Source organism: Eubalaena glacialis, chromosome 3 (assembly GCF_028564815.1).
Source record: "Eubalaena glacialis isolate mEubGla1 chromosome 3, mEubGla1.1.hap2.+ XY, whole genome shotgun sequence".
In the NCBI taxonomy this organism is placed as follows: Eukaryota; Metazoa; Chordata; class Mammalia; order Artiodactyla; family Balaenidae; genus Eubalaena; species Eubalaena glacialis.
In genome coordinates, this window is record NC_083718.1 from 31918068 (window position 1) to 31944714 (window position 26647).

Sequence of the window (26647 nt, forward strand, 5' to 3'; positions counted from 1 at the left end):
ATGTCCCAAGGCCATTGGAGGAACAGTTCCCTCTTTCTACGGAACCTCATTTTTCTCTCCAGTCCTTCAACTGATGGACGAGGCCCACCCACGCCGCGGCATTGACAATCTCCTTTACGCAAAGTGGACCAATTTCAGTGTTCATCTTTTCTGAAAAATACCTTCCTGGCCACATCTGGAATAATGTTTGTGGTTGCTGGGGCCCCACGCGGTGCGCACATGAGATTAACCATCCCCGTGGCGATGATGACACTTTATTTTCTCCCTTGACCATTGTCACTACTATTCCAATCTAAAATGGCAGCGCCATGAGGGCAGGGCATTTCCTTTTTTGCCAGTACTGAGCGTCCAGGGTCTGGTGCCTAGCATAGGCTAAATACACGGCATTTTTGTGAACAGAAGCCGGGATTCCGGCTGTCATACTTAATGAGGAATTATAGTCTTATTATTGGGGGGAGAGGTGTCACAGTACGTCAAGGACGGGAGTCGAACCCGCCACCCCAGGCCCCGAGGGGTCTCCCCGGGTCCCACTTCGGCCCGGTGGGAGTGGCCGGGGGCAGTGAAGACGTGCGTACGTGCGTGCGTGCGTGAGAGCGGGCGAGTCCACGGGGCGGCTGGCGCCCGCGCCGCGAGTGAGTGGTCCAGCCCGGCCCCGGCTCATTGTGCTCGCCTCACGCCGGCCCGAGTTGGCGGCAGCGCTGGAGGCCCCGGGCCTGTGAGCACAAAGAGGGAGCCGGGGGCTGGACGGGAGCGCGGCGGCGGCGGCGGCGGCGGCTGAGGCCCAGGCCAGGCCCCCTCCCCTCAGCCTCCCGCCCGCCCCGACCCCGCCGGCGGCGCCCCGCTCCTCCCCCAACCGCCAGACTAATGTGGTGCGGGGGGCGCGCGCGAAGACATGGGGGAGAAGTTGGAGCTGAGGCTGCCGTCTACCCGTGGCCGCTGCCGGTCTACGTGAGTGCCACCCGTCCCCTCTTCCCGGACCCCCGCCCCTCTTCCCCCACGGCGCGCGCTGAGCCCACCGAGAAACGGAGCGACTCGAGTCGCCAGACCCTCTTTGGAGCCCCCCTTCCCGCCCCGCCGTGGTTCTCCGCGGCCGTTTCCAGCCCCCGCGCGCAGGGTGGGCAGAGGGGAGCCGGGGCCGGCCGGGGGCGCAGACTCGGCCGCGGGGACCCCGCGCTTCCGAGGGGCGCCCGAGCCGGGCTGCCGTTGGCTCTGTAGGGCTGGGGACCCCGGTCCCCCTGGGCCTGGACTGCCGGCGGGCTTGCCCTTCCGTACTTTATGATCTGACATGTAGGGTTTCTTTTTCCTGGTAGTTTATTCTTAGCGCTGTCAACGTGCTTAGCTTTTTTATTTTTGAGGACACCCTTTCCTCCCTCTCTCCAGTTTTTTGTGGTTTTGTTTTGTTTTGTTTTAGTTAGGCATTTTGTCCCTCTGATCTTGAGCGGGTGGGCTGGCTGGACCCTTGGAGAGGAGGCGTTGTCTCCCCTAATTTGAGTGGGTGGGCTGGCAGGCCCCTTGGAACGGAGGCATTGTGTCCCGTAATTTTAGTGGGTGGGCTGGCTGGACCCTTGGAGAGGAGGCATCCTGTCCCTTGATCTTGAGTGGCCTTTGGAAAATGACACGCCGAACGGAAATTTACACAGGCGTCCGGTGAAATGCAGGGTGTCCGGGCAGGTGGGCGCCCGGCCTCTCGTCCCCCGTGGCGGCGTGGTGCGTGTGTTCTTGTCTCAGGGTTTACGCTTGGGCCCCGCAGCCCACCTTCGGGAGGGAAAGCGCAGCGGGCGCCTTGGGCCGGCGCCTTTGGGACGCCCTTTCGTGCGCTCGGCTTGCGGGGGACCGGCCTCCAGGGGACCCGGCGGGGAAGCCCGCGCGACCCGCCCCTCGCGCGGGCTCTGTGTGTGTCAGTTTGTGGAAACTGTGTCGCGGCCGGGGGCGGGGGCGGGACGCTGGGACCGCCTGGGAGCCGTTGTTGACTCCGGTCCCCGGTTCTCCGCAGTTCTCCGAGGTCGGAGGGTTTCCATTCCGCCACTGCGCACTGGCGCTTTCTATTTTTGCTCTTCCTGTGCCCGGAGGCGCGGCTGAGCCTGGGCTCTGGCTTTTCCGGTTGGGTAACTCTGGGTGGCCCGGGTGGGCGGCCTGAGCAGTGGGCAGGGCAGGGAGACATCCCAGGGGAGGGAAACTGAAAGTGGGGAGAACCTTCAGAACTCCAGCTGATCCACTTGCCTCGCCTCCCCGCCCCTCTTACTGCACTTGTCATGTACGGGTTGGCTGGCCGGCGCATTTTTCAAAATGTAATAATTTGTTTATCCTTAGTAGCCGTGAAGCATAGTTCACTTGTAGTGCACAGTTGTAGGAGTTTTGACAGATGATCGCCGTCAGGTGGCAGAGCAATCCCGTCATCCCATTTGCTGCCCTTTGGCGCCAGCGCGCCTCTAGCCTCTTGGCCACTAATCTTCTCTCTCTCCCTAAAGTTTTGGCTTTTCCAGAAAGTCAGATAAACGGAACAACAGCATGTAGCTTTTTGATTCTGGCTGCTTTGGCTCAGCAAAACCTATGCGAGATTCATCCCTGGTTTGTTTTTTTTTGTTGTTGTTGTTGTTTTAAATATTTATTTATTTAGTTACTTGGCTGTGCCGGGTCTTAGTTGCGGCACATGGGATCTTCATTGCCGCGTGCAGTATGTTTTAGTTGCGGCGTGCGGGATCTAGTTCCCTGAGCAGGGGTGGACCCCGGGCCCCCTGCATTTGGAGCGCGGAGTCTTAGCCACTGGACCACCAGGGAAGTCCGTCATCCCTGTTGTTGCGGGTATGAGAAGTCACTCCTTTTTCTTGCTGTGTTGTATTCCATTTTCCGTTTGTCCATTCGCCTGCGGGTGGCAGGACTTGTGGGATGTTTCCAGTTTTGAGGGGATCAGGAATAAAGCTGCTGTAAACATCCCAGGGCAGGTTTCCATGTGAACTTGGGTTTTTACCTGACTTGAGAAAATACTCAGGAGTGGGACTGGGGTCTGTGCTAAGTGTATGTTTAACAACCCTTCTGCATCTTAGAAATTGGTATTTTTGAGTATTGGAAGAGTTTAGAAATCCACTGTGACCCAGCACCCAGGCACTTGAAACGAAGTTGAAAGTTCATCTGGAGATGGTCACGTTATCCCCATCACTGTCTTTTATTCGAGGCAGAGCAAGGCCACAGATTTGTAACCCTTGTAAGGGAGGCCTCGTGTGCCCAGGCCCGGGCAGGACCTGGCTTTCTAGTGGTGGGCGGTTCTGAAGTGGAGAGCGTCTTTCCCTTGCTGGCCGGACCTCGCTTGGCAGGGTGCGGGGTGTGCTGCCTGCCTGGCCGGGCGCTCTTTCTGCCGGTCAGCAGCCGTTCCTGGTGTGTCTGTCCTACTACTAGACAGGCGGTCAGGGGCCCTAGTGAAGTGCTCAGCGAGCCGCAGCCTTCCTAAAGCTTTGCGGGTAACGTCTGTTACCCTCCCATTTCCCTGCTGAGAAATTTTGCTTTCTCATGGGAAGTGAGAGGGCAGTACTTTATAAGAGTTCATATTTTGTGATGACTCGATGCTGAATACATTAAGAAAATGGGCTCCTTCCAGAAGCTTAACTTCTGAGAAGGTCAGATTACTTATGTGACCGCACGTTTGAAATGAGTGAGCTTGTTTGTTCATTGATTCATTCATTCTGCAAGTACCTTTTGGATATTTACAGTGAGTGTTCCAGGGGGCGCTGAGGACAGTAGACAGTATTCTTTTTTTTTTTTTTTTGATTTTTGAATTTTATTTTATTTATTTTTTTATACAGCACGTTCTTATTAGTCATCAATTTTATACACATCAGTGTATACATGTCAATCCGAATCTCCCAATTCAGCACACCACCATCCCCACTCCCCTGCGGCTTTCCTCCCTTGGTGTCCATACATTTGTTCTCTACATCTGTGTCTCAACTTCTGCCTGGCAAACCGGTTCATCTGTACCATTTTTCTAGGTTCCACATATATGCGTTAATATACGATATTTGTTTTTCTCTTTCTGACTTACTTCACTTTGTATGACAGTCTCTAGATCCATCCATGTCTCAACAAATGACTCAATTTCGTTCCTTTTTATGGCTGAGTAATATTCCATTGTATATATGTACCACAATTTCTTTATCCATTCGTCTGTTGATGGGCATTTAGGTTGCTTCCATGACCTGGCTATTGTAAATAGTGCTGCAGTGAATATTGGGGTGCATGTGTCTTTTTGAATTATGGTTTTCTCAGGGTATATGCCCAGTAGTGGGATTGCTGGATCATATGGTAATTCTATTTTTAGTTTTTTAAGGAACCTCCATACTGTTCTCCATAGTGGCTGTATCAATTTACATTCCCACGAACAGTGCAAGAGTGTTGCCTTTTCTCCACACCCTCTCCAGCATTTGTTGTTTGTAGATTTGCTGATGATGCCCATTCTGACTGGTGTGAGGTGATACCTCGTTGTAGTTTTGATTTGCATTTCTCTAATAATTAGTGATGTTGAGCAGCTTTTCACGTGCTTATTGGCCATCTGTATGTCTTCTTTGGAGAAATGTCTATTTAGGTCTTCTGCCCATTTTGGGATTGGGTTGTTTGTTTCTTTAATAATTGAGCTGCATGAGCTGTTTATCTATTTTGGAGATTAATCCTTTGTCCATTGATTGGTTTGCAAATATTTTCTTCCATTCTGAGAGTGACAGTATTCTTATTCTCAAGAAACTTATGAACTAAGAAGGTTAAGTGATCTATAAACACAGAAGTTCAGCTGAGGTGTAGTGCCCCATATATGGGATCAGCTGAGGTCCCAGAGGGTGGGGCTGCCAGATTTGCCCTGGGGGAGGTGTGGGTGGCTTCTCTGAGGAGGGGACACCCGCAGGAGGAAGTGCAAACAGCCACAACCGCCTGTATGCGGAAATGTCCAGCCTCCAAAATGGGCTTTTGCGCAATTGACAAATAGGAGGGCGGGGTGCAGGGCGAGTTTTGTTCCTTCTGTGACTGAGAGTTCCCAGATATCCACTTATAGCTCACGGTGGCATTTCTAAAGCAGGATGGCCCTTCTTTTGGTGGGAAAACCGGGTCTCAGCTCAGGAGGAAGCAGGTGGTGTCTTTGGCTGCCTGATGGCAGGGCAGGAGCCAGCGAGGACGTGCAGTGGTCCTTCCCCTCTGTGACTTACTGAGGCTGTGGGCGTGGAGCGGCCCCAGCGTGACTGTCCCCGCCTGCTTCTGGCTTCCTCCTGAGAGCCCACGAGTCTCTGATGAATGCCCGGTGAGCAGTCACGCCCTTCACTCGACTGTGAGTAGTAGCTGAAGTGGGCGGCCGAGTGAGCCATCCCTCCCTGTGACTCAGAAAATATTTTCTGATCTGACCTCTGCTGGTGTGAGTCCTGCCTAATCTGAGCTCAGGTGGAAGGCAGGTTAACCCTTTGACGACTTTCCGTGGGTTAAGTAGCCTCTTTAAAGAGGAAGGGATCACCGGAAAAGCCTGGTATTCCGTACGTACGTGGCTGTTAGCTTTCGTACTTTGGTCCCTAACATCCAAATGCCGCCTGTATGCTCTGTTCCTGGTGGGAGGAGCCAGAGGCAGCCGGCCCTTTGGATATTCACTAGGCAGGAGGCGGCAGAGCTGCAGGGGACCCGCCCCCAGTCTACCTCTAGGAGCTGCATCCTTTTTTCCTTAATTAAGTTAAACTTTTTATTCTGAGATGATCATAGATTCTTGCACAGCCGTCAGAAATAAGTCGGACACATCCCACGTTCTCTTTACTCAGTTTCTCCCGATGGTGGCATCTTACAAAGCTACGCACCGATGTAATGATTTCATTGGTATTGGTACAATCAAGATACAGAGTGTTTGGTGTCCCTTTTGAATTCGGGGACCTGTAGGGTGCGACTGGCTGTGTCTGCGCATCCCTGGGTCCCGGGCCCGGTGCACGTCTCCCAGGAAACCCCTCTCCTCCCTCTTTCTTTCTGCTGTGTCCTCGTCTTGTGGTCCTGGCGCTCTTCCCCAGTGCGTGCGCCTTGTCTCCCTGGCTGTGGGATGACAGTCCTGTTTCCTTCCTCCCACTCAGGGTGCTGCCTGGAGGCCTCTTTGGCATCTTCTCTGTCCCTTCAAGCTGTCCCTGCCGTTCCCACCAGCTGGGTCTCCTGCCGAGGCTGTTCACAGAGGATGTGCCGCGTGTCTGTCCGCGGTCCTCCGCAGCTCATGCGTGGATCTGTAGTGCCTCCCTCACCACCCGCCTTTCTCTTCCTTCCCGGACTCTCTCTCCCCACCCACGGCCGCTGTCGCGGTGCCTAGCCCGGGGCTCTGTTCCTCGGCGCCCCCGTGTGGGACCGGGCCCTCTTCCTGTCCACGGCGCCTGACAGGGCTGCCGAGTCACAGGTTCCCGTGAGCTGCAGTTGGGAGGTCGGAGGCTGTGTGCTTCACTGAGTATTGACCTTGGATGACGATGCCTCCTCATCTCTGAGGGGCTTCCGTTTGAATCCCCTCAGTTAGTCATGAGGTGCGCGGCCGATGCCCGGAAAGCGCGTCAGACTCACACCAGGTGCACGGGCAGCCAGTGTGTGAGACAGGTTACCGCTGAGAACGCTGGTCCTTTGAAAACCTGACGCGTCTTTTCCCGGGTGGGGAAGGGGTTTTGCAGGCTGTGTGCTAAGGGGCGGGGGGCCGCCACGGGGTGGTGCCCACGGGGACGGCGGGAGTCGTGGGGCTCGGGGCGGGGAGCTCTCGGGAAGGATTTGCACGTCGCGTGGTGGTGGTGGCTCACGTTTCCCCTGGTGTGCAGGTGGCTCCCTGGCGTCTGCTGTGTGCTCACCCTGCGCGCTGAGTGAGGCTCCCACCGGGGAGCAGGTGCTGGGGCCACAGGACACGCTGGGCCCACACCTGGTCTGGGACAGACACCAGGTGAAGGGGCGGGACAAGGGGAGGAGGAGCCGCGCTGGGTCTTGTGGGTTTTGTGTCTTTTTAAATAACAGCTTTGTCGAGATCGCATTCACACACCAGAGAACTCAGCCATATGAAGTGTACAATTTAATGGCTTTTACTATATTCACAGAGCTGTGCAGCCATCACCTCTGTCTAATTCCAGAACATTCCATCAGCGCAAAGGGCCCACAGTCCCCTGCCCCAGCCCCAGCCCCTGACACTAGGAACCCCCTCTCTGTGTCTGTGGATCTGCCTGTTCTGGACGTTTCCCATCAGTGGACTCACACACTGTGTGTCCTTCTGTGTCTGGCTTCTCTCACTGAGCATCGTGTTCTCAGGGTCCGTCCATGTTGTTGTGCGTGGCAGGGCTTCACCCCTTTGTGTGGCTGAGTGATGCTCCCGTGCGTGTGGCCCAGGTCGTGGGGTCTCGAGGCCCCTGGAGAGGTGTTTGTTTGGCTTGGTCCTGGGGTGGGGTGACGCCAGTTGCACTGATATGGTGCTAACAGGACCCCTTGCTGGAGTGGGAGACAGCTGGAAGGCTGGGGGCGCGGCTCGCCTTGGCCTTTGAGACCGCGGGGTGGAGGCCGTGCTGCCGCTTGTCGCTCGGGGAGCGCCGGGCGAGTCCTTCTCCAGCTGTGCCCCCTCGGCAGGGCCTCCTCGGTCCCTGGGCTTTCCCTCCCTTCCCTTCCCGGCCTCGGACTCGGCCTCAGGCCGGACTGCTCTGTGGCAGTAAAGCATTTTCTTTGGTGAGGGCGACAGAAGTTCTGGTGGTGAACTTTTGGTCGTCGCGTTCCCCCGTCCCACCGGCGTCACTCCACGATGGCCCCTCCACGCGGACCCCAGGCATCAGGCGCTCAGCACTTGCAGCGGTTCATTGGGTGGCTGGGCGGCCTGGGCTCTTACAGGTGGGCTAGTTTGGATTGAAGCAACTGAAATGGTCTTGTCACCCCTGGAGCCCCCGTGGCGCCCCGTCCTCCTGTGGACACACCCATGCCCGTCCTGCAGAAGGACGGCTGCCCAGACAGCAGGACGTCCCGGCCGGTCCTGGCTCTGCGCAGACTGGCTTCCGTGAGCTGCGGACCCAGGCATGGAGCTCAGGCTCAGGGTCAGGTCTGGAAACGCTCCCGCAGGTGTGGCGGTAGGTGAGGTGGCACACGGGCCACGCGCGTGCCCTCCTGGGAGCCATGTGACGAGTCAAAAGGAGGAGGCAAGGTACGTTTTCATAGCATTGTACGTAAGCGCGTACGGTCCAAACGCTACGTTTTCAACGTGCCATTTAAAGAGTTACTGAAGGGCACTTTTACTTTGTGTGTGTGCGCGCGCACGCTCTTAGAAATCCGCGTGCATCTTGTGCCCACAGCACATGTCACTGGAGTGGGCCAGCGCACACCATTGCCCCTCGTCCAGGTGGCCAGGGGCCGCTGTGGGCACAGTGAGGCTCTAGACCCTTCTTCCTCGTGGGGGCTCCTTCCTTGGACCCTGGTCATCGGGACCCCTGTGTACACAGCGGGTCCCACCTGCCCGGGTCAGGGCCACGTGCCCACCGTGTCCTGCACCGTGTCCGTGGCCCGGGAGCCACAGACCTGCTTCCTCTTCTGTCTTCCTCCTCCAGCTGGACTTTGGCCTCATGGGGTCCCGGCAGCCCCTTCCTGTTTTCCCATGTTGATGGTTCCTTGCAGTGTCGGTCTCGCGGGCAGGGTTTTGCGACGTGGCTCGGTCCCGAGACCAGCCTGGTTTGTCGCCTGGCCCTGCGGGGGGAGGGCCGGGTTGGCGGTGGGAGGAGAGCCTCCTTCCTGGCTCTCTCCTTTGCATCGCTTTACCAGGCGGTTCCCCTCCTTGGCCTGGCTTGTCCTCCGGTACAGTCCTGGGGCCTGGCAGCACCCCCTTGCTGGGGGCCTGCGGACGTCCAGGGCTGACTGTGGATGAGACCCGTGTGATGCTCCACAGCCAGTCTCTCTGCCACCCCCGCCCCTGTGTGAGATGCACTCATTTTCAAGTGAAAACCTGTTCGCTTCTTGAATACTCAGGCCCACCGCAGGCGCTGGCCCTCCCCCTCCCCCTTCACCCCCTGCTCCCTCCCCCTGGTGAGTGGGTGCTCCCCAGAGGGGCTGCAGGCTGAGAGGTGAGGCTGAGCGCCTTCGCTGGGCCTCGGGGCCCTCTGCTCACCTGCCTGGCTTTCCTCCCAGACGGAGAGCCTTCTGTGGATTTTCCACTCTTCCAGCCCGATCTCTGCTCTCAAAGCCCTGCCACTGGGAGAGGCAGAGAGACAGCCGGCAGACCTCCCGCCGTGTTCCATCTCCCCTGCCTTTGACTCTTCCCGCTGTGCTTCTCCACTTTGGGAAACAGTGCGTGCATCCCACCCTGGCCGCTCTGTCCCACTTGCCTTGGCCCCCACCCCAGGGCTCCGGAGGTGTGCACAGCCTCGGGGAAGAAGGCAGCGACCCCCAGCCCGCAGGCCGTGTCCCCTGCAGCCTGTTGGGGAGCGAGGACCACGGACAGAGGCCCAGGATGCTCCCCCTCGGCACCTCCTGGGCACTCGTGCCCTCAGCAGACGGTGATAGAGAGTGTGGTCCCTGCTTGCTTCAGGCTGGTGGTTCTCTGAGTGGGGCCCCTGGGCCAGCAGCTTCCCCACCAGCTGGAACTGGTTAGGAATGCGGGTTCCTGGGGCCCAGACCTGCTGACTCTGAAAGTTTGCGGGTGGGCCCCAGAACTCCACTCTGACCAGGGATTCTGATGCTCGTCCCGGTGTGATGCCCCTGCCTCGGAGGCCCCCTGGGTCCCGGCGTCTTCCTGCTGCAAGTGGGAAGAGGAGGACGGAGTCCACGTCTTGTCTCCTCCCTAGTCTCTGCCCCCTGTCTCTCGCCGGGTCCTCCAGGGACGATGTCTCCAGATGTCGTGCCCCTGTCACCGTGAACCAGCCTGCGTGCTCAGGGGTGGGCCGTGCCCTGGCAGCGAGCACCCAGGAGGCCTCCTGTCCAGGCTCCTCACGCCGGGCGCAGGGCCTGCGGGGACGAGCGGGGGCAGAGCCAGACCTGCGGGCGTCCGGGTGGAGTTCCTGTTCCCACACCTGTCCTCACGGTCAAGGAGGAGGCAGGGGCCTGCCAAGTGGGACAGCCAGACTCCCCCGCCCTGTGGGCGGACCCCGCCCTCACCTGAGCTGGGCAGGGGAGGGGAGCGGGCGGACGGGACGGGCTTGGTGGCGGCTCAGGCCTGATGACAGCCTCCGGCTTCCGCACGGGGTGCTTTTTCAGGCGGGAACGGTTGTGCTTATTGCGGTTGTTTTCCCAGGATCCCGGAGTGAGGCCGCCGGCTCTGTGGTGAGCAGCATTCCGCTAAGCCTGTGCGCGGCTTCCTGCGGAGGCTCTGACACCGTTAGTGAGAAGAGCCTGGGTTAGTCACTGACTCAGCAAGCAGCCAGCAGCGGGCCGGGGCTGTGGCTGGGACGGGGAGGCCGGGCGTCCCGTGCAGCGAGCCCAGGGCTGGCCTCAAACCCCGGAGTTCCAGGGCTCCCCCGGGGGAGGAGGTGTGGGTGCTCCTAAGCACGGGCTTCCTCAGGGCTGTTCTCAGTCGGACCTTTCTGGGTTGGCTTCTGGCGTCGCTCTGTTCGGAAAGCCTGTGAAGCAGAAGAAGAGGCCACAGCCGAGAAGCTGTGAGAGCTTCTGAATCATCGATGGTGATCAGGGCATCTTAAATCATACAACTCAGGATGGTCGCTGGAAGCTGGCCAGTCCCTAAAGCAGCATCCTCAGATCGTAGGAGGCACGTCGTAAACTGTTTGCTTCCTTTCATTCTGGTTGTAAAGCTTGGGAAAGCTTGAGTTCATCTCATCACAGATGAGACCACATTCCAGGCCCCTGTCTTCCCAGGTCGGCGTGATGCGGCCTGAGACGCGGTGGCTCAGCCAGGGCTGCGGCCCGCGTGCCGTGAGGGCCCCTGCCGCCCCTGCAGGAGGAGCATCTCTGGGGCGCGTCCAGCCTCCTGGGGGGCCGGGGGAGGGAGTGCAGTCCGAGCCGGCACGGGCCTGCCACGCGGCGCACGCTCAGGCACACGCGCGTGCTCACGGGGTCCTTTCAGAGCGCGCACGCTGTTTTGTAACTCCACAGTGGTGACCGGAATGAGACTCTCCTGGGTACTGTCATGTCTTCCTGTGGCTCTAAGACTAGTTCTTACGGGCCATGCTTGCAGGGTAGTGTATTGGCCTAAACGCAGACGTGAATTTAGCAGCTTGAGACGATGCACACTGATGACCTCCCATGGTTTCTGAGGGCAGGGATTAAGAGCAGGCGGGCCAGGGGATTCTGGCCGAGGGTCCCTCAGGAGGCTGCAGTAGGGGCTTCAGCCGGGGCTGCCCCATCCGAAGGCCGGACCGGGTGGGATGCCTGGCTTCCAGGAGGCCCCTCCCGTGGCTCCTCAGCACGTGGGCCCCCGCAGGGCTGCTGAGGCTCCTCAGTGCACGGGGGCCGGCTCCCCTCAGGAGGAGTGTGACGCGGGAGAGCGTTGGTGGAAAGTTCTAGAGCTTCCTCCTCATGCTGTGACTACCTCAGCGCCTTGTACACTGTGCTGTGTGCGTTTGTCTCTGAGCAGACCCTGCGGGACAGCGTGGCGTCTTCTCTGCTTTCAGTGGGTACAGGAGCCCAGGGAATTCAGGGCTGCCAGGACTGTCTGTCTGGACTCACTGAATGTTGTGGACCAGGAACAGAGTCTGTCGGCCACGTGAGTGTCTTAGATGCTCAGTATTTTCCTGCTGAGGTGGAGGTGCTTTTAACAATACCTCGCATTTCCTCCTGTAGATTTTGTTGTTGTTTTTTGTTTGTTTTCGCCACGCCGTGCAGCTCGTGGGATCTTAGTTCCCCAACCAGGGATTGAACCTGGGCCCTCAGCAGTGAAAGCACAGAGTCCTAACCACTGGACCGCTAGGGAAGTCCCTGTTGTTGTTGTTGTTGATAGCTGTTTTGAGGTGTAATTCCCATACTCTTCACCTCATCCACCTAATGCGTGCCGTTCCCTGCTTTGTAGTGTATTCATTGAGTGCAGTTGTCACTACTACCAATTTTAGAACATTCCATCACCCCGAGAGAAAACCCCATCCCCATTAACATCCCTCCCATCCCCCTCCCCAGCCCCTGACAACCAGGAACCCACTCTCTGTCTCTGTGCACTTGCTTGTTCTGGACGTTTCCCATCAGTGGAGTCACACCCTGTGTGTCCTTGTCCGTCTGGCTTCTCTCACTGAGCATCGTGTTCTCAGGATCCATCCACGTTGTAGCGAGTGTCAGTGCTTCACTCTTTTTCATGAATGGATAATATTTCAGTGTGCGGAGGGACACATTTGTTTATTCATTCATCTGTTGATGGACATTTGGGTGGTTTCCACCTTTTGGCGGTTGTGAATCACGCCTCTGTGAACATTAATGTTCGGGTTTTTGGTGTGGTTTTTTTTTTTGGCTGCGTTGGGTCTTCGTTGCTACGCACGGGCTTTCTCTAGTTGTGGTGAGTGGGGTCTAGTCTTTGTTGCAGTGCGCGGGCTTCTCATTGTGGTGGCTTCTCTTGTTGCGGAGCACAGGCTCTAGGCCCGTGGTCTTCAGTAGTTGCAGCACGCGGGCTCTGTAGTTGTGGCGCACGGGCTTCGTTGCTCCGCGGCATGTGGGATCTTCCCGGACCAGGGCTCGAACCTGTGTCGCCTGCATTGGCAGGTGGATTCTTAACCACTGCGCCCCCAGGGAAGCCCAATGTTCAGGGTTTTGTGTGGACGAATATTCTCACTTCTCTTGGGCAGACACCCAGGAGCGGAATTGCTGGGTCATTTGCTAACTGTTTAACCTTTGAGGAGCTGCCAGACTGTTTTCCAAACCCAGCCGTCCTCACTGTTTTCTGCCATTTTCCAGGAGTCCTTGGGGCCGATTGTTCCCATCAGTGGTTCTTCCCCAGGGTTTCTGGGTCAGCAGTGGCGCTGATGCTGCAGGTCGGTTCCCCCGTGTCAGGAACCACTGGTCTGCAGGGCTGTCCTGTGCTGGACCGCGCGTGCTCCATCTCCCCCCGGCCCCCGGCCTTGTCTAAGTAATATGAGTTCAATGGATATTTACTGCTCCGTCCTTGGTAAGTTGGAGGATATTATTAAGAAGGATAGAAGATTGTTTTTTTCCTTCGCCTTAAAAAATAAGATTCTGGGCAAAAGGTCACATATCGTCATTCTATTTACAAACGTCCAGAACGGGCAAATCCACAGAAACAGAGAGTGGATTAGTGTTGTCAGGGGCTGAGGAGGGGATTGGGGCGCGTCTGCTAATGGGGTGATGGGATGTTCTGGAACTAGATAGAGGTGATGGTTGCCCAGCTCTGAATGTATTAAAACCCACTGAACTGTATACTTGAAGCGGGGGCCCATTCTGTGTGAATTATATCTCAGTAGGGCTGCTGTTGCAAAGATGAGACTTAGGACACAAAGGGTGTTTCCGGAGTTGTTTGACCTGTTAGGACTGCTGCGCCGTGGGGGGCCCTGTCCTGGGATCTTCCGGGCATCCGTGCCCTGGCCCGTAGGGGCTCTGCCTGCGTTGCCGTCCTCCACTGTGAAGCGTGGAAATGGTGGCCTGGTCTGAGAGGGGCAGTCGCTGTCCTGGGGCAGGGCTGGCAGCTCTGGGCCTGACCATCTCATCTCCGGCTTCAGCCCGTGCTCTTCGTGGCCCCTCCTCTCGCTGTGCATCCTCTTTGAGGCCCCTCCTCACCGCGATAGGAACCTTCATTGGAGGGGCGGAGATGCAGTCTGGAGTTACAGACCGTCCACACGATGCGTCGTCCTCACTTGGTTTCTGCGGGGTCTTGGGTTAGCTGGCCGCCAAGACCCCGGCGAAAGGCCAGAGCGACCCCCGACGTGCTCCTCGGGGAAAGTGGCGAGGCCAGCCCGCCGGGTGCAGTGAGGCCAGGAGAGCGCCGCTGTGGCCGGGAGGGAGGACCGCTGCTCGCCCGCTCCCGGTGGTTGCATGAGTGGTGTTTCCCCATGGAAACCGAGGCCTGCGGTGGTTCAGGGACTTAGAGGCAGGCCTGTGGCTTCCAGGCTGCAGGAGCGCCCGGGGGAAGTCCTGGGGAAGGAGGGTCGGGGGCTTCGAGTCCGTCCCGGTCCCTTCCCCGCAGCCCGCTGGGCGGCAGGGCGCTGCAGGAACAGGCGCTCCCGGAGCCAGCGTGTCCCACGTGGCAGGACATGTTTCCAGCGCTGTGGGTGGAGCTCTCTGGTGGGTCCCGCGGGTCGGGAAATGAGGCGGGGAGTCCCGGGGGCTGCAGCACCCGCCTCCTCTGGTCGCCCCCATCACCGGAGTGGGGAGGGACGGCTCTGAAGCCTGTCCAGTTGTCTTTCAGGACAAACCCCACGATGCTGCTCACGAAATCAGCGAGACCATCCGGTGAGTGTGGCGCCTGCTGGGGCAGGGCCTCGGGGTGGGCCAGTCCTGAGTTCCCAGCAGCGCCCCAGCTGTGCACTCCCCCATTCCTCCGTGCTGATCCGCATCAGCATCGTCAGCATCGAGGAGGCTTGGGAAGCGGGGCTGTGGGGTCAGGGGGTCAAGTCCTCTGAGTGTGACCCAGGACAGGTCTTGGTGCTTCATGAGCTGGTTTCCTGTGGAAGAGGCTGGAAATCCTGAGTGGCTAGCTTCCCGAGGGACTCCTCCCCTCTCCCCTCTCCCCTCATCACCTTGCTTTACTCTTCTCCCGTGGGGTTTGGTGTGACCTTTGGGTTTGGGCCGCTCTTCCCTCTGTGAGCCTGCCCCGTGCTGTGCAGAGGAGGCCGGGTGCCCGGGAGGCTGACCCGGGTGAGATCTGGGAGGAGGACCGCCTGCTGTGTTCTAGTGGGCTGTCTCGTCACGTGGGACCTGAGGGTCTGCGACGGCCTCCAGAGTGCCCTCGGGGGCCCATGCGCGGAATCCTGCAACCAACCGCTCTTGGCTTTAGAATGTTCCACGTGTGTGACCGTGGCCCTGGCATCTCGCTGCATTGTGCCTTAAAATCCTTAGCTGTGTAGCCACTGCCTGGGCCACACGCCATTGCATCTGCTTGAATCTGGGGCGGCCGGGCTGGCAGCAGTACAAAAGGCTGTTTGGTACATAGGGGTGGTACTCCCCCCTCTCCGTCCTGTCCTTCCTTCGAGAGGCGAGCATTTATCAGTTTCTTCTGTATTGTTTCAGGTTATATGTATGTATATATTACTGTAGTATATTAGTATAAAATCTATCTTAGGGTTCTCCAGAGAAACAGACCCAGTGATGTCTGTGTATATGAGATTAATTTAAGCAACTGAGTCACACGACTTTAGGCTGGCGAGTCTGAAATATGCAGGACAGGCCAAGAGAGGCAGACCCAGGGAAGAGTTGATGTTGTAGCTCAAGTCTAAAGGCAGTCTGGAAGCAGAATTTTATGTATACACATGCAGATGAATTCCGTATAATATAGTATAGAGGGGTTCTGTGTAGTTTACCCAACTTTCTCCAATGGTGACGTCTCACATAACTAATAGCAAAACCAGAAAATGGACATCAGCATAATCTACAGACTTTATTCACTGTGCATGTATGGTCACGTGTATGCACGCATGCATTCTTGTAACCTCCACCTCAAACAAGACGTAGATCGGTTTCATCACCACAATATTTTTATCCCTCTTAAATACATAAATACAGATATCCTGGAGTTGGCAAGTGTTGTGAACTTAGGGAAGTAGTGTACTAAGGTATTCAGAGAAGAGCTGGTGTCCAGTTTAGGTTGTCATCATCACTTCCTGATGTGAATCCCAAATTACTGCTTTGGTTTTTTTCTAGTATTAACAAATTCCTGACATGAGGTGGATCTTTGACTTATGTAGCATCACTAGATGACCTCTAGTGCGCAGACATGTGCCGGGCCAGCTCCTGGGCTTCTCTTTGTTTTGAGGGTGGTGGGACATCAACACCAGACTGAAGGTTGCCCAGATCTCCCCCAAACCCAGATTACCCCCCAACCCCTGTTTTTAACCACATCAAATATATTTATTTAATACTTTGACTCATGCTTTTGGTCTTCTTTTGAAAGGTTGTTTTTCTCTTTTTCCTTTCTCTCCACATAGGAGGAAAAGAGACGTAGAGTTACATCCAGAGAACGGTAAGAATTAATAAAGCTTTTTGTTCTGTGCAATATGTAATCTTGATGACTGAAATTACTTTTGTGAAATCTTTTAAAAAGAAGAACTTTATAGTGAGTTGCCAGGGTGACCATAGATAGCTTAAGGATGCTGGGTTTGCGGTCAGGTTATTAACCTTGTGATTCAGGTAGAATTGTCTTACAAAGAGTGAATTGGGGGCAACTGGCAGTTATCAGAACTAGATCTAAAGGTTGTATTAAATATTAAATGTTGAGGTAATATGTGCCTTTCAGGGCTCCTGAGATGAAGATTGATTTTTGGTGGGGGGGGGGGTGGATAGGAAGGAAGACCTTTTGAAAACTGCCTCCACGGGAGGAGTCTGTGAAGGTCATCCTTAGGGTGTGTGATTTTGCTTGACAGAGTTGCTGGACCGCTCCCTGCAGAAGAACCGGGAAGAGTAAGACCAGGAACACACGTGGAAGAAGAAGAAAGAGATGATAAAGCCTGGTCACCTCCAGGTTTGTCACTTCCACCTTAATCTCAGAACCCATTTGGTTTTAGGAAGGGGGGTCAGGGGGTGGGGAGCGTGTAGGAACAGAATGACTTTCACTAATGATCAAAATGACCTTGGATTTAGCTAAAATGCTCTTCAAACTCATTTTTCTGCTGGTTCTCTATGTGGAAGGTGTGTTATGTGGCTCTGGTGATAGTAAATCAGCGGTAGGCCTGCAAGTCAGCTGGACCTCTGCTACTTGATCAGTCAGTCACAGAGCTTCAGTCTGTCCCCTCTCCTGCCTGCGTCTCCTGCCCAGGAGGTCTTTGTGAAGGTCTCATTTTCAAACATATGAGGTGCTAAAGTGCTCTAGTATCGTCCAGGTATAAAGTTGCATTCTTAACTGAGATCAAACCAGGTCTTTCCCCAGACCTCCAGCTCCTTTGTAAAATCAGAGTTTCAGGTTCTATGAAATACAGATGTACCCACTGAACCCCCATGGGAGGGGGGGGTAGGAGAAGGGATTGGGGATCTGATACTGGAAGCTTTACCATTAGACAGCACTGCCCCATATGACAAAGGGCTGACATTGGTCAGGCACAGGTGGTAGAACAATATCACATCCCTTTTGGTTTTATTAAGACGTTGATTAGAAGTTTCAGCTCAGCAGAGGGGCAGCACCCTGGGCAGGCACTGGGCCTCCACCATCTATGGATCCTGCCCTCCAGCACCCAGGCTAGGTACTCAGTTACCAGCAGCCCAGAGGGCAGGAACAGAGATCTGCCAGGCTGGCCTTCCCAGAGGGCAAGTGTAAGCAGCACAGCCAGGAATGTGAACGACAGGCTTTGCTGGGTTGTTGGGAAGGAGGGCGACGTCTGGCTTGGCACGGCTGGAGTCAGCGCTAGCCTCCCCTCGAACACGTGCACTGGGCCCCCTGGTCTCAGGCTCACACAGGCCTCCAAAGCCCTTCCCTCGGGATGGCACTCAGACCCTCCACCCAGCCCACCCTCCCGCCCCAAACACCAGCAGGTCAAGCACCACTCAGAGAAGGGGGCCTTTAAAGGGCTTTAGAAAATCTTAGAATCCGGATATGGAAGCTACTATGTTTCACTTCTGGCTGATAGCTCTGCTCCCAGAGCACAGGATGGCCGAGGGGGGCGAGATGGGAGGGTCTCGCTGTGACCCCGAGGCACTGCTGGCCTTCTCAGCCACATGCCTGCCTTCCTTGGAAATACATTTCATTAACAGCCAAAGGGAACACCCTGAGAAACAGGAGGAATTATTGGTTCGTTTCAACCCTTAGCAACAGTGAGTTTTCACCACCGTGTATTTCGTCTGCTCTCTGCAATGCGCTGGAACTTTCCTTTGGGCTAAATGTGCCTCAGCTGTCCACGGCACCCTACACACTTGGCGACTCCGCCTGACCCGGGAGTGCCCTGGGCCCCAGGGACAGGGTCCCTCCTTCCTGACCACCCCCTCGTGGGAGTGCTGAGGCCAGTCAGCCCCCAGCTCTGGGGGCTCAGCGTCCCCTCGGAAGTGACTGCGAGTCAAGCTCCCCACCGGCCCCCTCCGCCCTGGTCTCCCTCCCGCCAGGGCTGCTTCGTATGCGGTGCCGGTCGCCCCTCCTCAGGGGGGAGGAGACCCGGGCCGACTCCGCTCCACTGACCTGCCGCTGCCCGTCCGGGACGTGGCCGAACAGCTGGTAGGTGTCGGGGAAGCCCCGAGGGCGGCGCCCTCCCGCACCCTCGTGACACGGTGCTGCTCGGGGTGGAGCGAGCCCTCGGCCCGGGGGGCAAGAGGCGCGACGGGGGTGGGAAGGAGACGGGACCACGGGAAGCCTGCGCCGGGGCGCAGAGGCAGGAGGCGGGGAGGGGGGCCGGCCCAGCCGCGAAGCCGGTGCCTCCGCCCCGCCCAGGCCCAAGCGGCCTTCAGACCTCCCTGCCGGCCCCTGGGCTTGGGGTGGGTGACGGGCGCACCGAAGAAGCCGTCCAGCTCGAGCCGTCCAGAGAGGCCGGCCCAGGGGTTGTGCCTGTTCCCGGTGTGGGGCGAGCACCAGGGCATGAGGGTGTGGAGCCGTCCGGCCGCAGGTCACAGGCTTTGCCTGTCGGAAAGGAGGGCTGCGATGGGGCTGTGCCGACGGAAGGGGAGGATGGAGCAGCCCACAGTCCCCGTTTGCCAGGCAGAGCTTCATCGCGGACCCTGTTCTCAGCAGTCGTGCGCAGCAGGGACACCCAGGCCTGGCGAGTCTGCGCCCCACCCAGGGCCGCTGGGTTCCTGCGCGGCAGCCCCGGCATCTCCTGCTGAGAAACCCCAGAGACCGTGCTCCGTCCCCTGAGCCCACCGCAGGGCTGCAGAGCCCAAGGGGGCTGGGGCTTCACCCCAAACTTGAGGAAGCCACACCTGGGGGCCGCGGCACAAGCGGGGCTCCCACCTTCCCCGCAGGAGCAGACCCCGCGGAGGGTCTATCTTTTGGAAATAAATTTAGACTAACAGGTTTTACACACAGAATCTTAGAGCTGGGAAAAGTCCTTTGTGTCATTCATGTAGCTTCATAAGATTTTTTTTTTAATGAGAGGATGGATTTCCTTGAGCAAGAGTGAATTTCCAGGAATGGGTCCCTGGACACCAAGGACTGTTTTGGGGAAGAAAGATGAATCTATTCTGTGAACGCCTTATAGAACTTATTCTATATTGTAGTTCTGTCTGGAAACACATGTACCGTTGATCTTTGTAGCAGCCCTTAATATCCTCAAGAGAAGCTCTCATTTCCCCATTAGTACTTGTTATAGACTGAATATTTGGGTCCCCCCAGCATGTTGACACCCTACCTCCAATGTGATGGTATTAGAAGGTGGGTCTTTTGGGAGGTGATTAGGATTTGATGAGGTCATCGGGATGGAGCCCTCATGATGAGATTTTTACCCTTGTGAGAGTCATGAGAGAGCTGGCTTTTTCTCTCTGCTCTCTGCCCTGTGAGGACACAATGAGAAGTGGACAGTCTGCAACCCAGAAGAGAGTCTTCACCAGAAGGCGATGATGCCGGCACCTAGATCTCAGACTTTCAGCCTCCAGGACTGAGAAATACATTTTTGTTGTTTACAAGCCCCCACCCCGCCCCGTTTATGGTACTTTGTGACAGCAGCCCAAACTGACTTAGCACTCTTTTCTTCAAGTAAATGGAAGAATTTGTGGAGCCCATCCATTTTACGATACAATTTCCCAAATAACCAAGATTCTCTCTATACACTCTGATTTGTCAACTTTTTTATTTATCAAAATTGTTATAAAAAGTTTCCATATTTTTTCCTAAAAATTGTTTCCAATCCATGTTGTCACTATAATGGTTCTATGATATTAATAATTTGAGCCCTAATACCCTGCTTAAAATAATCATTTATTTGTGTTATGAATAAGTTCAGGGTTCAAATGCAAAAGTTTTAAAAGGATATACTGTGTAAAACATTTATGTCATCCCTCTGAAGGAAAGAAGGAGGGAAGAAAGGAAGGAAGGAAGGAAAAAACATTGAATTTGCCCTCAGTTTAGCTGCCACTTCCTAAGGGAAGCCCTTTCCAACTCCAGACCCCCAGGCATCACAAATAAGCTCTCATGGGACACTGTCCATACTGTTGCACGTCATGTTTCCTGAAAAGCTGATTCTGAGACAAGGACAGACTTTCAGGAAGTTTCTTGGGGTGTGTATTTTGGGATAAACATAGAATTACCGTATGACTCAGCAATTCCACTCCTAAATCATTAAAAACAAACACTCAAACAAGTCTGCGTACACACATGTTTATAGCAGCACTATTCACAATAGAAAAATCATGGAAATAACCCAAATGTCCATCAATGGATGAATGAATAAACAAATTGTGGTATATACCTACAGTGGAATAGTAATTCAGTCATAAAAAGGAATGGAGCAATTAAATATCAAACAATTACATGGCCAAAAACATTTTTTTAAGAAATGAAATACTAATACATATTACAGTGTGGATGACTCTCGCAAACATCATGCTAAGTGAAAGATGCCAGACACAAAGGTCACACATTGCATGATTCCATTTATCTGAAATACCCAGAATAAGTAAATCGATAGAGAAAGAAAGCAGATTGGTGGTCTCCAGGGCCTGGCAGAGAGAGCGAAGTAGTATCTTCTTAATGGGTACAGAGTTTCCTTTTGGGGTGATAAAAATGTCTGTGGGAAGAAAAAAATTTTTAATTGGAAAATGATTGATTAAAAACAGAAGTCTGTGGGGTATTTCTTGGTACTGCCTTTCCCAATTTCGACAGTAAATGGTCAAGTACACAGTAAATGGTCAAGTACAGCAGCCATGGTTTGAGAAAGAAATGATGACCAGGGCTCAGAACACTCACTCAGGGACGAGGGTGAGGGTCACCCCACCAAGTAAGCCATCCATTTTAGCAGAGATATTATCCAAGGATGAGGGGACTTGAGAATGGATAGCACAGGAGGAATGACTATCAGTTGTGGCCTTGAGGCCACCTACAGTAACAGAGGCTATAGTTCTACCCACTGACCCTCCTTTCACTAGTAGTTCATCTCAACTCACCCTCTCCCCTACAAACGATCCATGGAAACTATGAAAGAGTTGTTTCCAGAACTTACGCAAAGACGTTGATCCAAGTAAAGGCAACAAAAGCAAAAATAAACAAGTGGGGCTATATCCAACTAAAAAGCACAACAAAGGAAACCAACAACAAAATGAAAAGGCAACCTACCGAATGGGAGAAAATTTTTACATATCATATATCCTATAAGGGGTTAGTATTCAAATTATATGAAGAACTCATACAAAAAAAATAGAAAAAATATCCAACTAAGAAATGGGCAGAGAGTCTGAATAAACATTTTTACCAAGAAGATACAGAGATGGACAGCAGATAATTAAAAAGACACCTAACATCACTAATCAGCAGAGAAATGCAAATCAAACCACAAAGAGATGTCACCTCATACCTGTTAGAATGGCTAATATCAAAAAGACAGGAACTAACAAGTGTTGGCAAGGGTGTGGAGAAAAGGGAAGCCTTGTGCACTGTTGGTAGGAATGTAAATTGTTGCAGCCACTATGGAAAACAGTATGGAGGTCCTCAAAAACTTAAAAATAGAACATCATACGATCCACAATTCCACTACTTGGTATTTGTATGAAGGAAACAGAAACTCTAATTCAAAATGAAATCTGTACCCCCATATTCATTGCAGCATTATTTACAATAGCCAAGACTTGGAAACCCCTGTGTTCATCGATGGATAAATGGATAAAAGACATTAGGCATATATATATGCCAAATTATATATATATATATATATATATATATATATATAATTCAGCCATGAGAAAGAAACAAATCCTGCCATTTGTGACATGAATGGACTGTGAGGGCGTTATGCTAGGTAAAATATGTCAGACAGAGAAAGAAAAATCCTGTATGATCTCACTTTATATGGAATTTTAAAAAAAGCTCATAGATACATAGACTGGTGGTTACCAGAAGCAGGGGGTGGAGGGTGGGTGAAATGGGTAAAGGTGGTCAATATGTACAAACTGGCAGTTATAAAATAAGTCCTGGGGATGTGACTATAGTTAATAATATCGTATTGCATATTTAAAAGTTGCTAAGAGAGTAGATCTTAAAAGTCCTCATCACAAGAAGAAAAGATTTCTACCATGTATGGTAATGGATGTTAACTAGACATACTGTGGTGATCATTTTTTAAATTGAAGTATGGTGGATTTACAGTATTATACTGTAATAACAATATATTTGAACACAGTGATTCAATATTTTTATAGATTATACTCCATTTAAAGTTATTATAAAACATTGGCTATCCTTATAGCTTATTTATTTTATGCATAGTAGTTTGTGCCTCTTAATCCCCTCCCCTACCCCTATCTTGCCCCTCTCCCCTTTCCTCTACCCACTGGTAACCACTGCTTTGATGTCTATATCTGTGAGTTCATTTCCTTTCTGTTACATTTATTCTTTATTTTTTAGATTCCACATACGAGTGATAACATACCGTATTTGTCTTTCTCTGTTTGACTTATTTCACTAAGCATAATAGTATTGCAGCAAAAATAGAAATGAAGTTTTTCCTCTCCTGAAAATAAGGAAAGTAAAGGGGACAGTGAACTGAACAGGCTAGAGAAGATACATAAACTGGCCTGAAAGGGTTAATCGATCCTAGTTTTATTTAAACTGTTACTAATCTATAGAGTAAGTAACTAGATTTATCTTTCACAGAGCTAAATTACATTCTGTTCCTATCACTCCCTAGCTGTCTATGTAAATGACATCCTGCATCTGGTGCTTCAGCTCCCTGCCCTGTCTTGTAGCAAATCACCCTGTGTAGCTGTTTGCATTTCAGGAAGCAGATAGCAGGCAGATAACACCAAGGCAAATGAACCCAATTCCTGGTCCGCCGGACCCAATTACCGGACTGCCTGACGCCAGCGATGCCGGTTTTGAAATAAGGCAAGAAGAAGAAGAATGCAGGACTTTTACCGCTTTGCTCCTTATTATGACTCCCTGGACTGCGGTGGCCACCCGAGGGGCGGGGACGCCAGCCGGGGCCTCCAGGCGTGTGTGGGCATCTTGTCTGCAGCCAGCGTCCCCGAGGCCGCGCTCGGCCCATAATCACTCAGTGAAGCTGTGCCGGGACAGCGCGGCCGACTTTTTCTGGCACTGTGAGGACCTGTGCGCATTGCAGGATTCGGTGCCTCTGCCCGCCGTGTGCGCCTCCCTGCGGGAGGGCCTGCTGGACTTCAACGCCGACCGCCTCCGCAGGGTGGACTGGGCGCCGCCCCTGAGCACTCTCTGCCCCCGATCTGTATCCAGAGCTTCTTCCAGCCACGGCTTGGCGAGACGGGTTTGTAGTTCCCACTTCCAGGGGCTCTCGTGTGGGCGCTGCGAAGCGGGGTTTTAGATGGTGCAAGGTGGAGGTGGGCACTAGAACCGGTGCCCAGTGCCCGGGTGTGCGTGCACTAGACGGGGCGTGCGGCCTAGGACTCCTGCCGGCTCGGTGACCCCGGCCAAGTGCCTTAAGGCTTCTAGGTCTCAGTGTTCTCATCTGTAGCATGGGCTGAACAGGACTCACTCTCTGTGGCGGTTACAAGGTCGCATTCTGTTAATGCTTGTAGACTCTACAATGTAGAACACTTAGCACAGTTTGGAGCATCGTTACTTGTTCCACAGATGTTACCTGGTCTGTTGAACGACTTTGCCTGGTACACGCCAAAGCGTTTAGGAAATGGATATATCCCAGCTTCATTTCCTTTCCATTAAAACAGGGGTCAGGAAAAAAAAAATCTTTTTTTCAGTAGTTGTATCATGTAGTGGAAAGAGCACCAGTGTGAAGGCAGCTTAGGGTTTGAATTCCAGGGCTTATGCTCTCTGTGGCCTGGGCAGGTGACTTTTGAACTGCAATCCCCACACTTGTAAAATGACATGAAAAACCACTCTTTCTGTGGGTTCTTAGAATTAATTAAGCAGGTTATGTGTATAAAGAATCCTGGCACTTGAATGAGTTGTCAGAACCAAGGGCTGCTGGAGACGATGCTTCTGCCCTAGGTAATCTCCCCTTCTACTGGGCAGCAGGTAAACACAAGCACAGTAGTCAGTGTTCTGGAAGAAGTGAGATCTGGTGCTACAGAGCACAGAATCTTTTTTTTTTTAATTTAATTTTTATTTTATATTGGAGGATAGTTGATTTACAATATTGTGTTAGTTTCAGGTGTACAGCAAGGTGATTCAAAGTGATTCCGTTATACATATATGCATTCTTTTTCAGATTCTTTTCCCATACAGGTTGTTACAGGATATGGAGTAGAGTTCCTTGTGCTATGCAGTAGGTCCTTGTTGATTATCTATTTTATATAGAGTCGTGTGTATATGTTAATCCCAAACTCCTAATGTATCCCTCCCCCCCACCTTTCCCGTTTGCAGAGCACAGAATCTTGGAAGGGAAAGTTCAGGGTAGGCTTCTTGGAGGAGGTGCCATCCTTTCTAAGGATATGTAGAAGCTCCTGGGGTGGCAGGAGGGAGCAGTGTGTGTCAAAGTTTGAGAAATATAAGAAAATATGGCAAAACTAAGGTACACGAGTGGAACTCCGGGTTTGGGAAAGAAATGAGAGTTGATACTGGAAACCTAGTGGGGCCCAACAGAAAGGGGCCTTGTTTGTCCTGTCAGAAGTTTAGATGTTTATCCTGAAGGCTGTGGGAAACCCTAAAGAACAGTGAGATGGACTTCTGGTTTAGAGACTCACTCGGACCTCCATGTGGAAGGCACTTGATTGGGTGCAGGGTGAATTGTAATCTAAGGGTCCCACTTAAGTTATAAAAGGTTGGACTGGATTTTGCAGATCTGAGAGAGAATGGGTGGGGCCTGGTGACCAGTTAGAAAAGGGAGGGCAGCAAGTATGGGTGACAGTTTACAGCTGCATCTTTTTGTGAGATACAGAGCACAGTACGAAGGGATTGGCGGGGGGGAGAGGATCTTACTTCATCTTCAGTGCTTTAGAGGGGCCTGGTAGACAGATCTGGGCCCAAGGTACAGATCTGGGCTTTTTGGGAGGACAGGTGTTTGACGGCATGGGAGAGACTTAGGTTACCCACAAGAAGATCCAAAGAATCATAGGTCTGAGGGCTTTTAAAATGGGTATATTGAGGATGTTTATAAGCTGAAAGAAAGTAGCCAGCAGAGAAAGGGTGTGAAGATCTAGGAGAGGAAATGATTGTTCATTTGTTTTCAAAAAGCTGAATACTTATCGTGTGCCTGGCCCTTTTCTAGGATCTGGGATTCTCACCATGTGTTATCTCTTCTGCAAGAACAGTTCAACTCATCCCCTGGTGAAGAGAAGTCAGATTATTCTTTGCATCCCATTCAGGTGTAGGAACTGTTCTGTATCTCTGAAGGGACTTTACTTAACCAGAGTAATAAGTTAGAAATCAAAAGAAATTAGAGCTGGAAGGGACCTTAAAGGCCACTGTACTTAATTTTGCCTAATATTTTATATTGATTGTAAGAAAAATTTATTGCAGAGCCCATTCTCTTCAGAGTTCCTTCACTGAACTTTCTTTATGTCTTTCATCCAGTGGGTCTAGCTTGTAGATATTGGCCTCCTCCTAAATTTGCTTCTTCGTTCACATTACATTTTGCCTGGACTATGGCAGAAGCTCCTGGGTGGTTTCACGGCCCCTGGACTCAGTTCCTCTAAGTTCATCTGCCTACTCGGGTTGAGTGATCTTCTAACATGAAAAGATACGCCTAAAATAATGCTGCTAATGGCTTGCCCACATGGAGTTAGTGCATACTAGCCCCCCAGCATGTGCTCTGCACAGAGGCATGTAGTCTGAACTGTGCTCTGCCAAGCCTCCTAGGGCTCTTTGGCCCTGAGGAAGGAGAGCTTTTTGTGATCACTCCCTTTATCTAATTGGTCCTTCAGCAGCGGGGCACCTTTTTCTAATCAGCGGAGGCACCCTTACTCAGCCAGTGGTAGCCCCAGGGCTCATCACCTGTGGGATACAAGCCATGCTCTCTCCCAGGCTTGATTGGACCAACATCTCTATTTTCTGTCCCTTCTCACACTTGGACCCCTGGCGTTTAGTTATCCCCACCTGCAGTATTTACAGTGCACAGCAGGTGTCAGGCTTGAGTGTCTTTGCACAGATGCTCCCTCTGCAGTTAATGCACCTCCCCTCCAACTCTGCATAGCCTCATCTTTCTCGATTGTACTTCAGGGTTATCATGAAGCCGTCACTTAGATATAACATTTTGCCTACATAGGAACCTCTGTGCATAAAGGTTATGGTTCTTTATCTCATGTGATTGAAATTTTGAGTTTATATATGTCCCTCCTTAATGAGGCTTTAAGGGCAGGGGTCGTTTCTAATCCTTAGCACAGAGCAGATGCTTTTTTTTCTTTTTAGATGCTTTTTAACGGTGATAAAATGTATGGTTTAAATCACTCATTTTACAATAATTTTGCTTTAGGTTCTGACAGAAATAAAGTTTCCAGAAGTTGTGTTCCTGCAATAAGAAATAAAGATGTGACCTTCCAGTTGTGTAAAGCTCTTAAATGCTGT

General features: G+C 53.0%; 1 protein-coding gene across 4 annotated transcripts; it reads left to right on the forward strand.

The window, feature by feature from the left end:
• The first annotated feature begins 597 nt into the window (after nucleotides 1-597).
• LOC133089137 (uncharacterized) lies at nucleotides 598-26641 on the forward strand. 4 transcript variants are annotated; one of them, XM_061187399.1, is made up of 6 exons: nucleotides 598-948; nucleotides 16020-16054; nucleotides 16455-16552; nucleotides 22917-23432; nucleotides 25353-25449; nucleotides 26556-26622. In XM_061187399.1, the coding sequence occupies exons 3-5, from the start codon at nucleotides 16529-16531 to the stop codon at nucleotides 25413-25415; spliced, it is 603 nt and encodes a 200-aa protein (XP_061043382.1). In that variant the 5' UTR covers nucleotides 598-948; nucleotides 16020-16054; nucleotides 16455-16528; the 3' UTR covers nucleotides 25416-25449; nucleotides 26556-26622. The 4 variants fall into 4 exon arrangements, 3 of the variants coding, with proteins under 3 accessions (XP_061043382.1, XP_061043383.1, XP_061043384.1); XM_061187400.1 differs by lacking the exon at nucleotides 25353-25449 and having other exon boundaries at nucleotides 26556-26623; XR_009700577.1 differs by lacking the exons at nucleotides 22917-23432; nucleotides 25353-25449 and having other exon boundaries at nucleotides 26556-26641.
• The last annotated feature ends 6 nt before the right edge of the window (nucleotides 26642-26647 follow it).

What these genes read in the sequence shown, in the direction of transcription:
- LOC133089137 (XM_061187399.1), top strand. Translation starts at nt 16,529, where the DNA reads ATGATAAAGCCTGGTCACCTCCAG. An exon ending in TAAAGCCTGGTCACCTCCAG is followed by an intron (nt 16,553 to 22,916) that starts GTTTGTCACTTC and finishes CACCCTGTGTAG; the next exon opens with CTGTTTGCATTTCAGGAAGC. An exon ending in GCCACGGCTTGGCGAGACGG is followed by an intron (nt 23,433 to 25,352) that starts GTTTGTAGTTCC and finishes GCCCTTTTCTAG; the next exon opens with GATCTGGGATTCTCACCATG.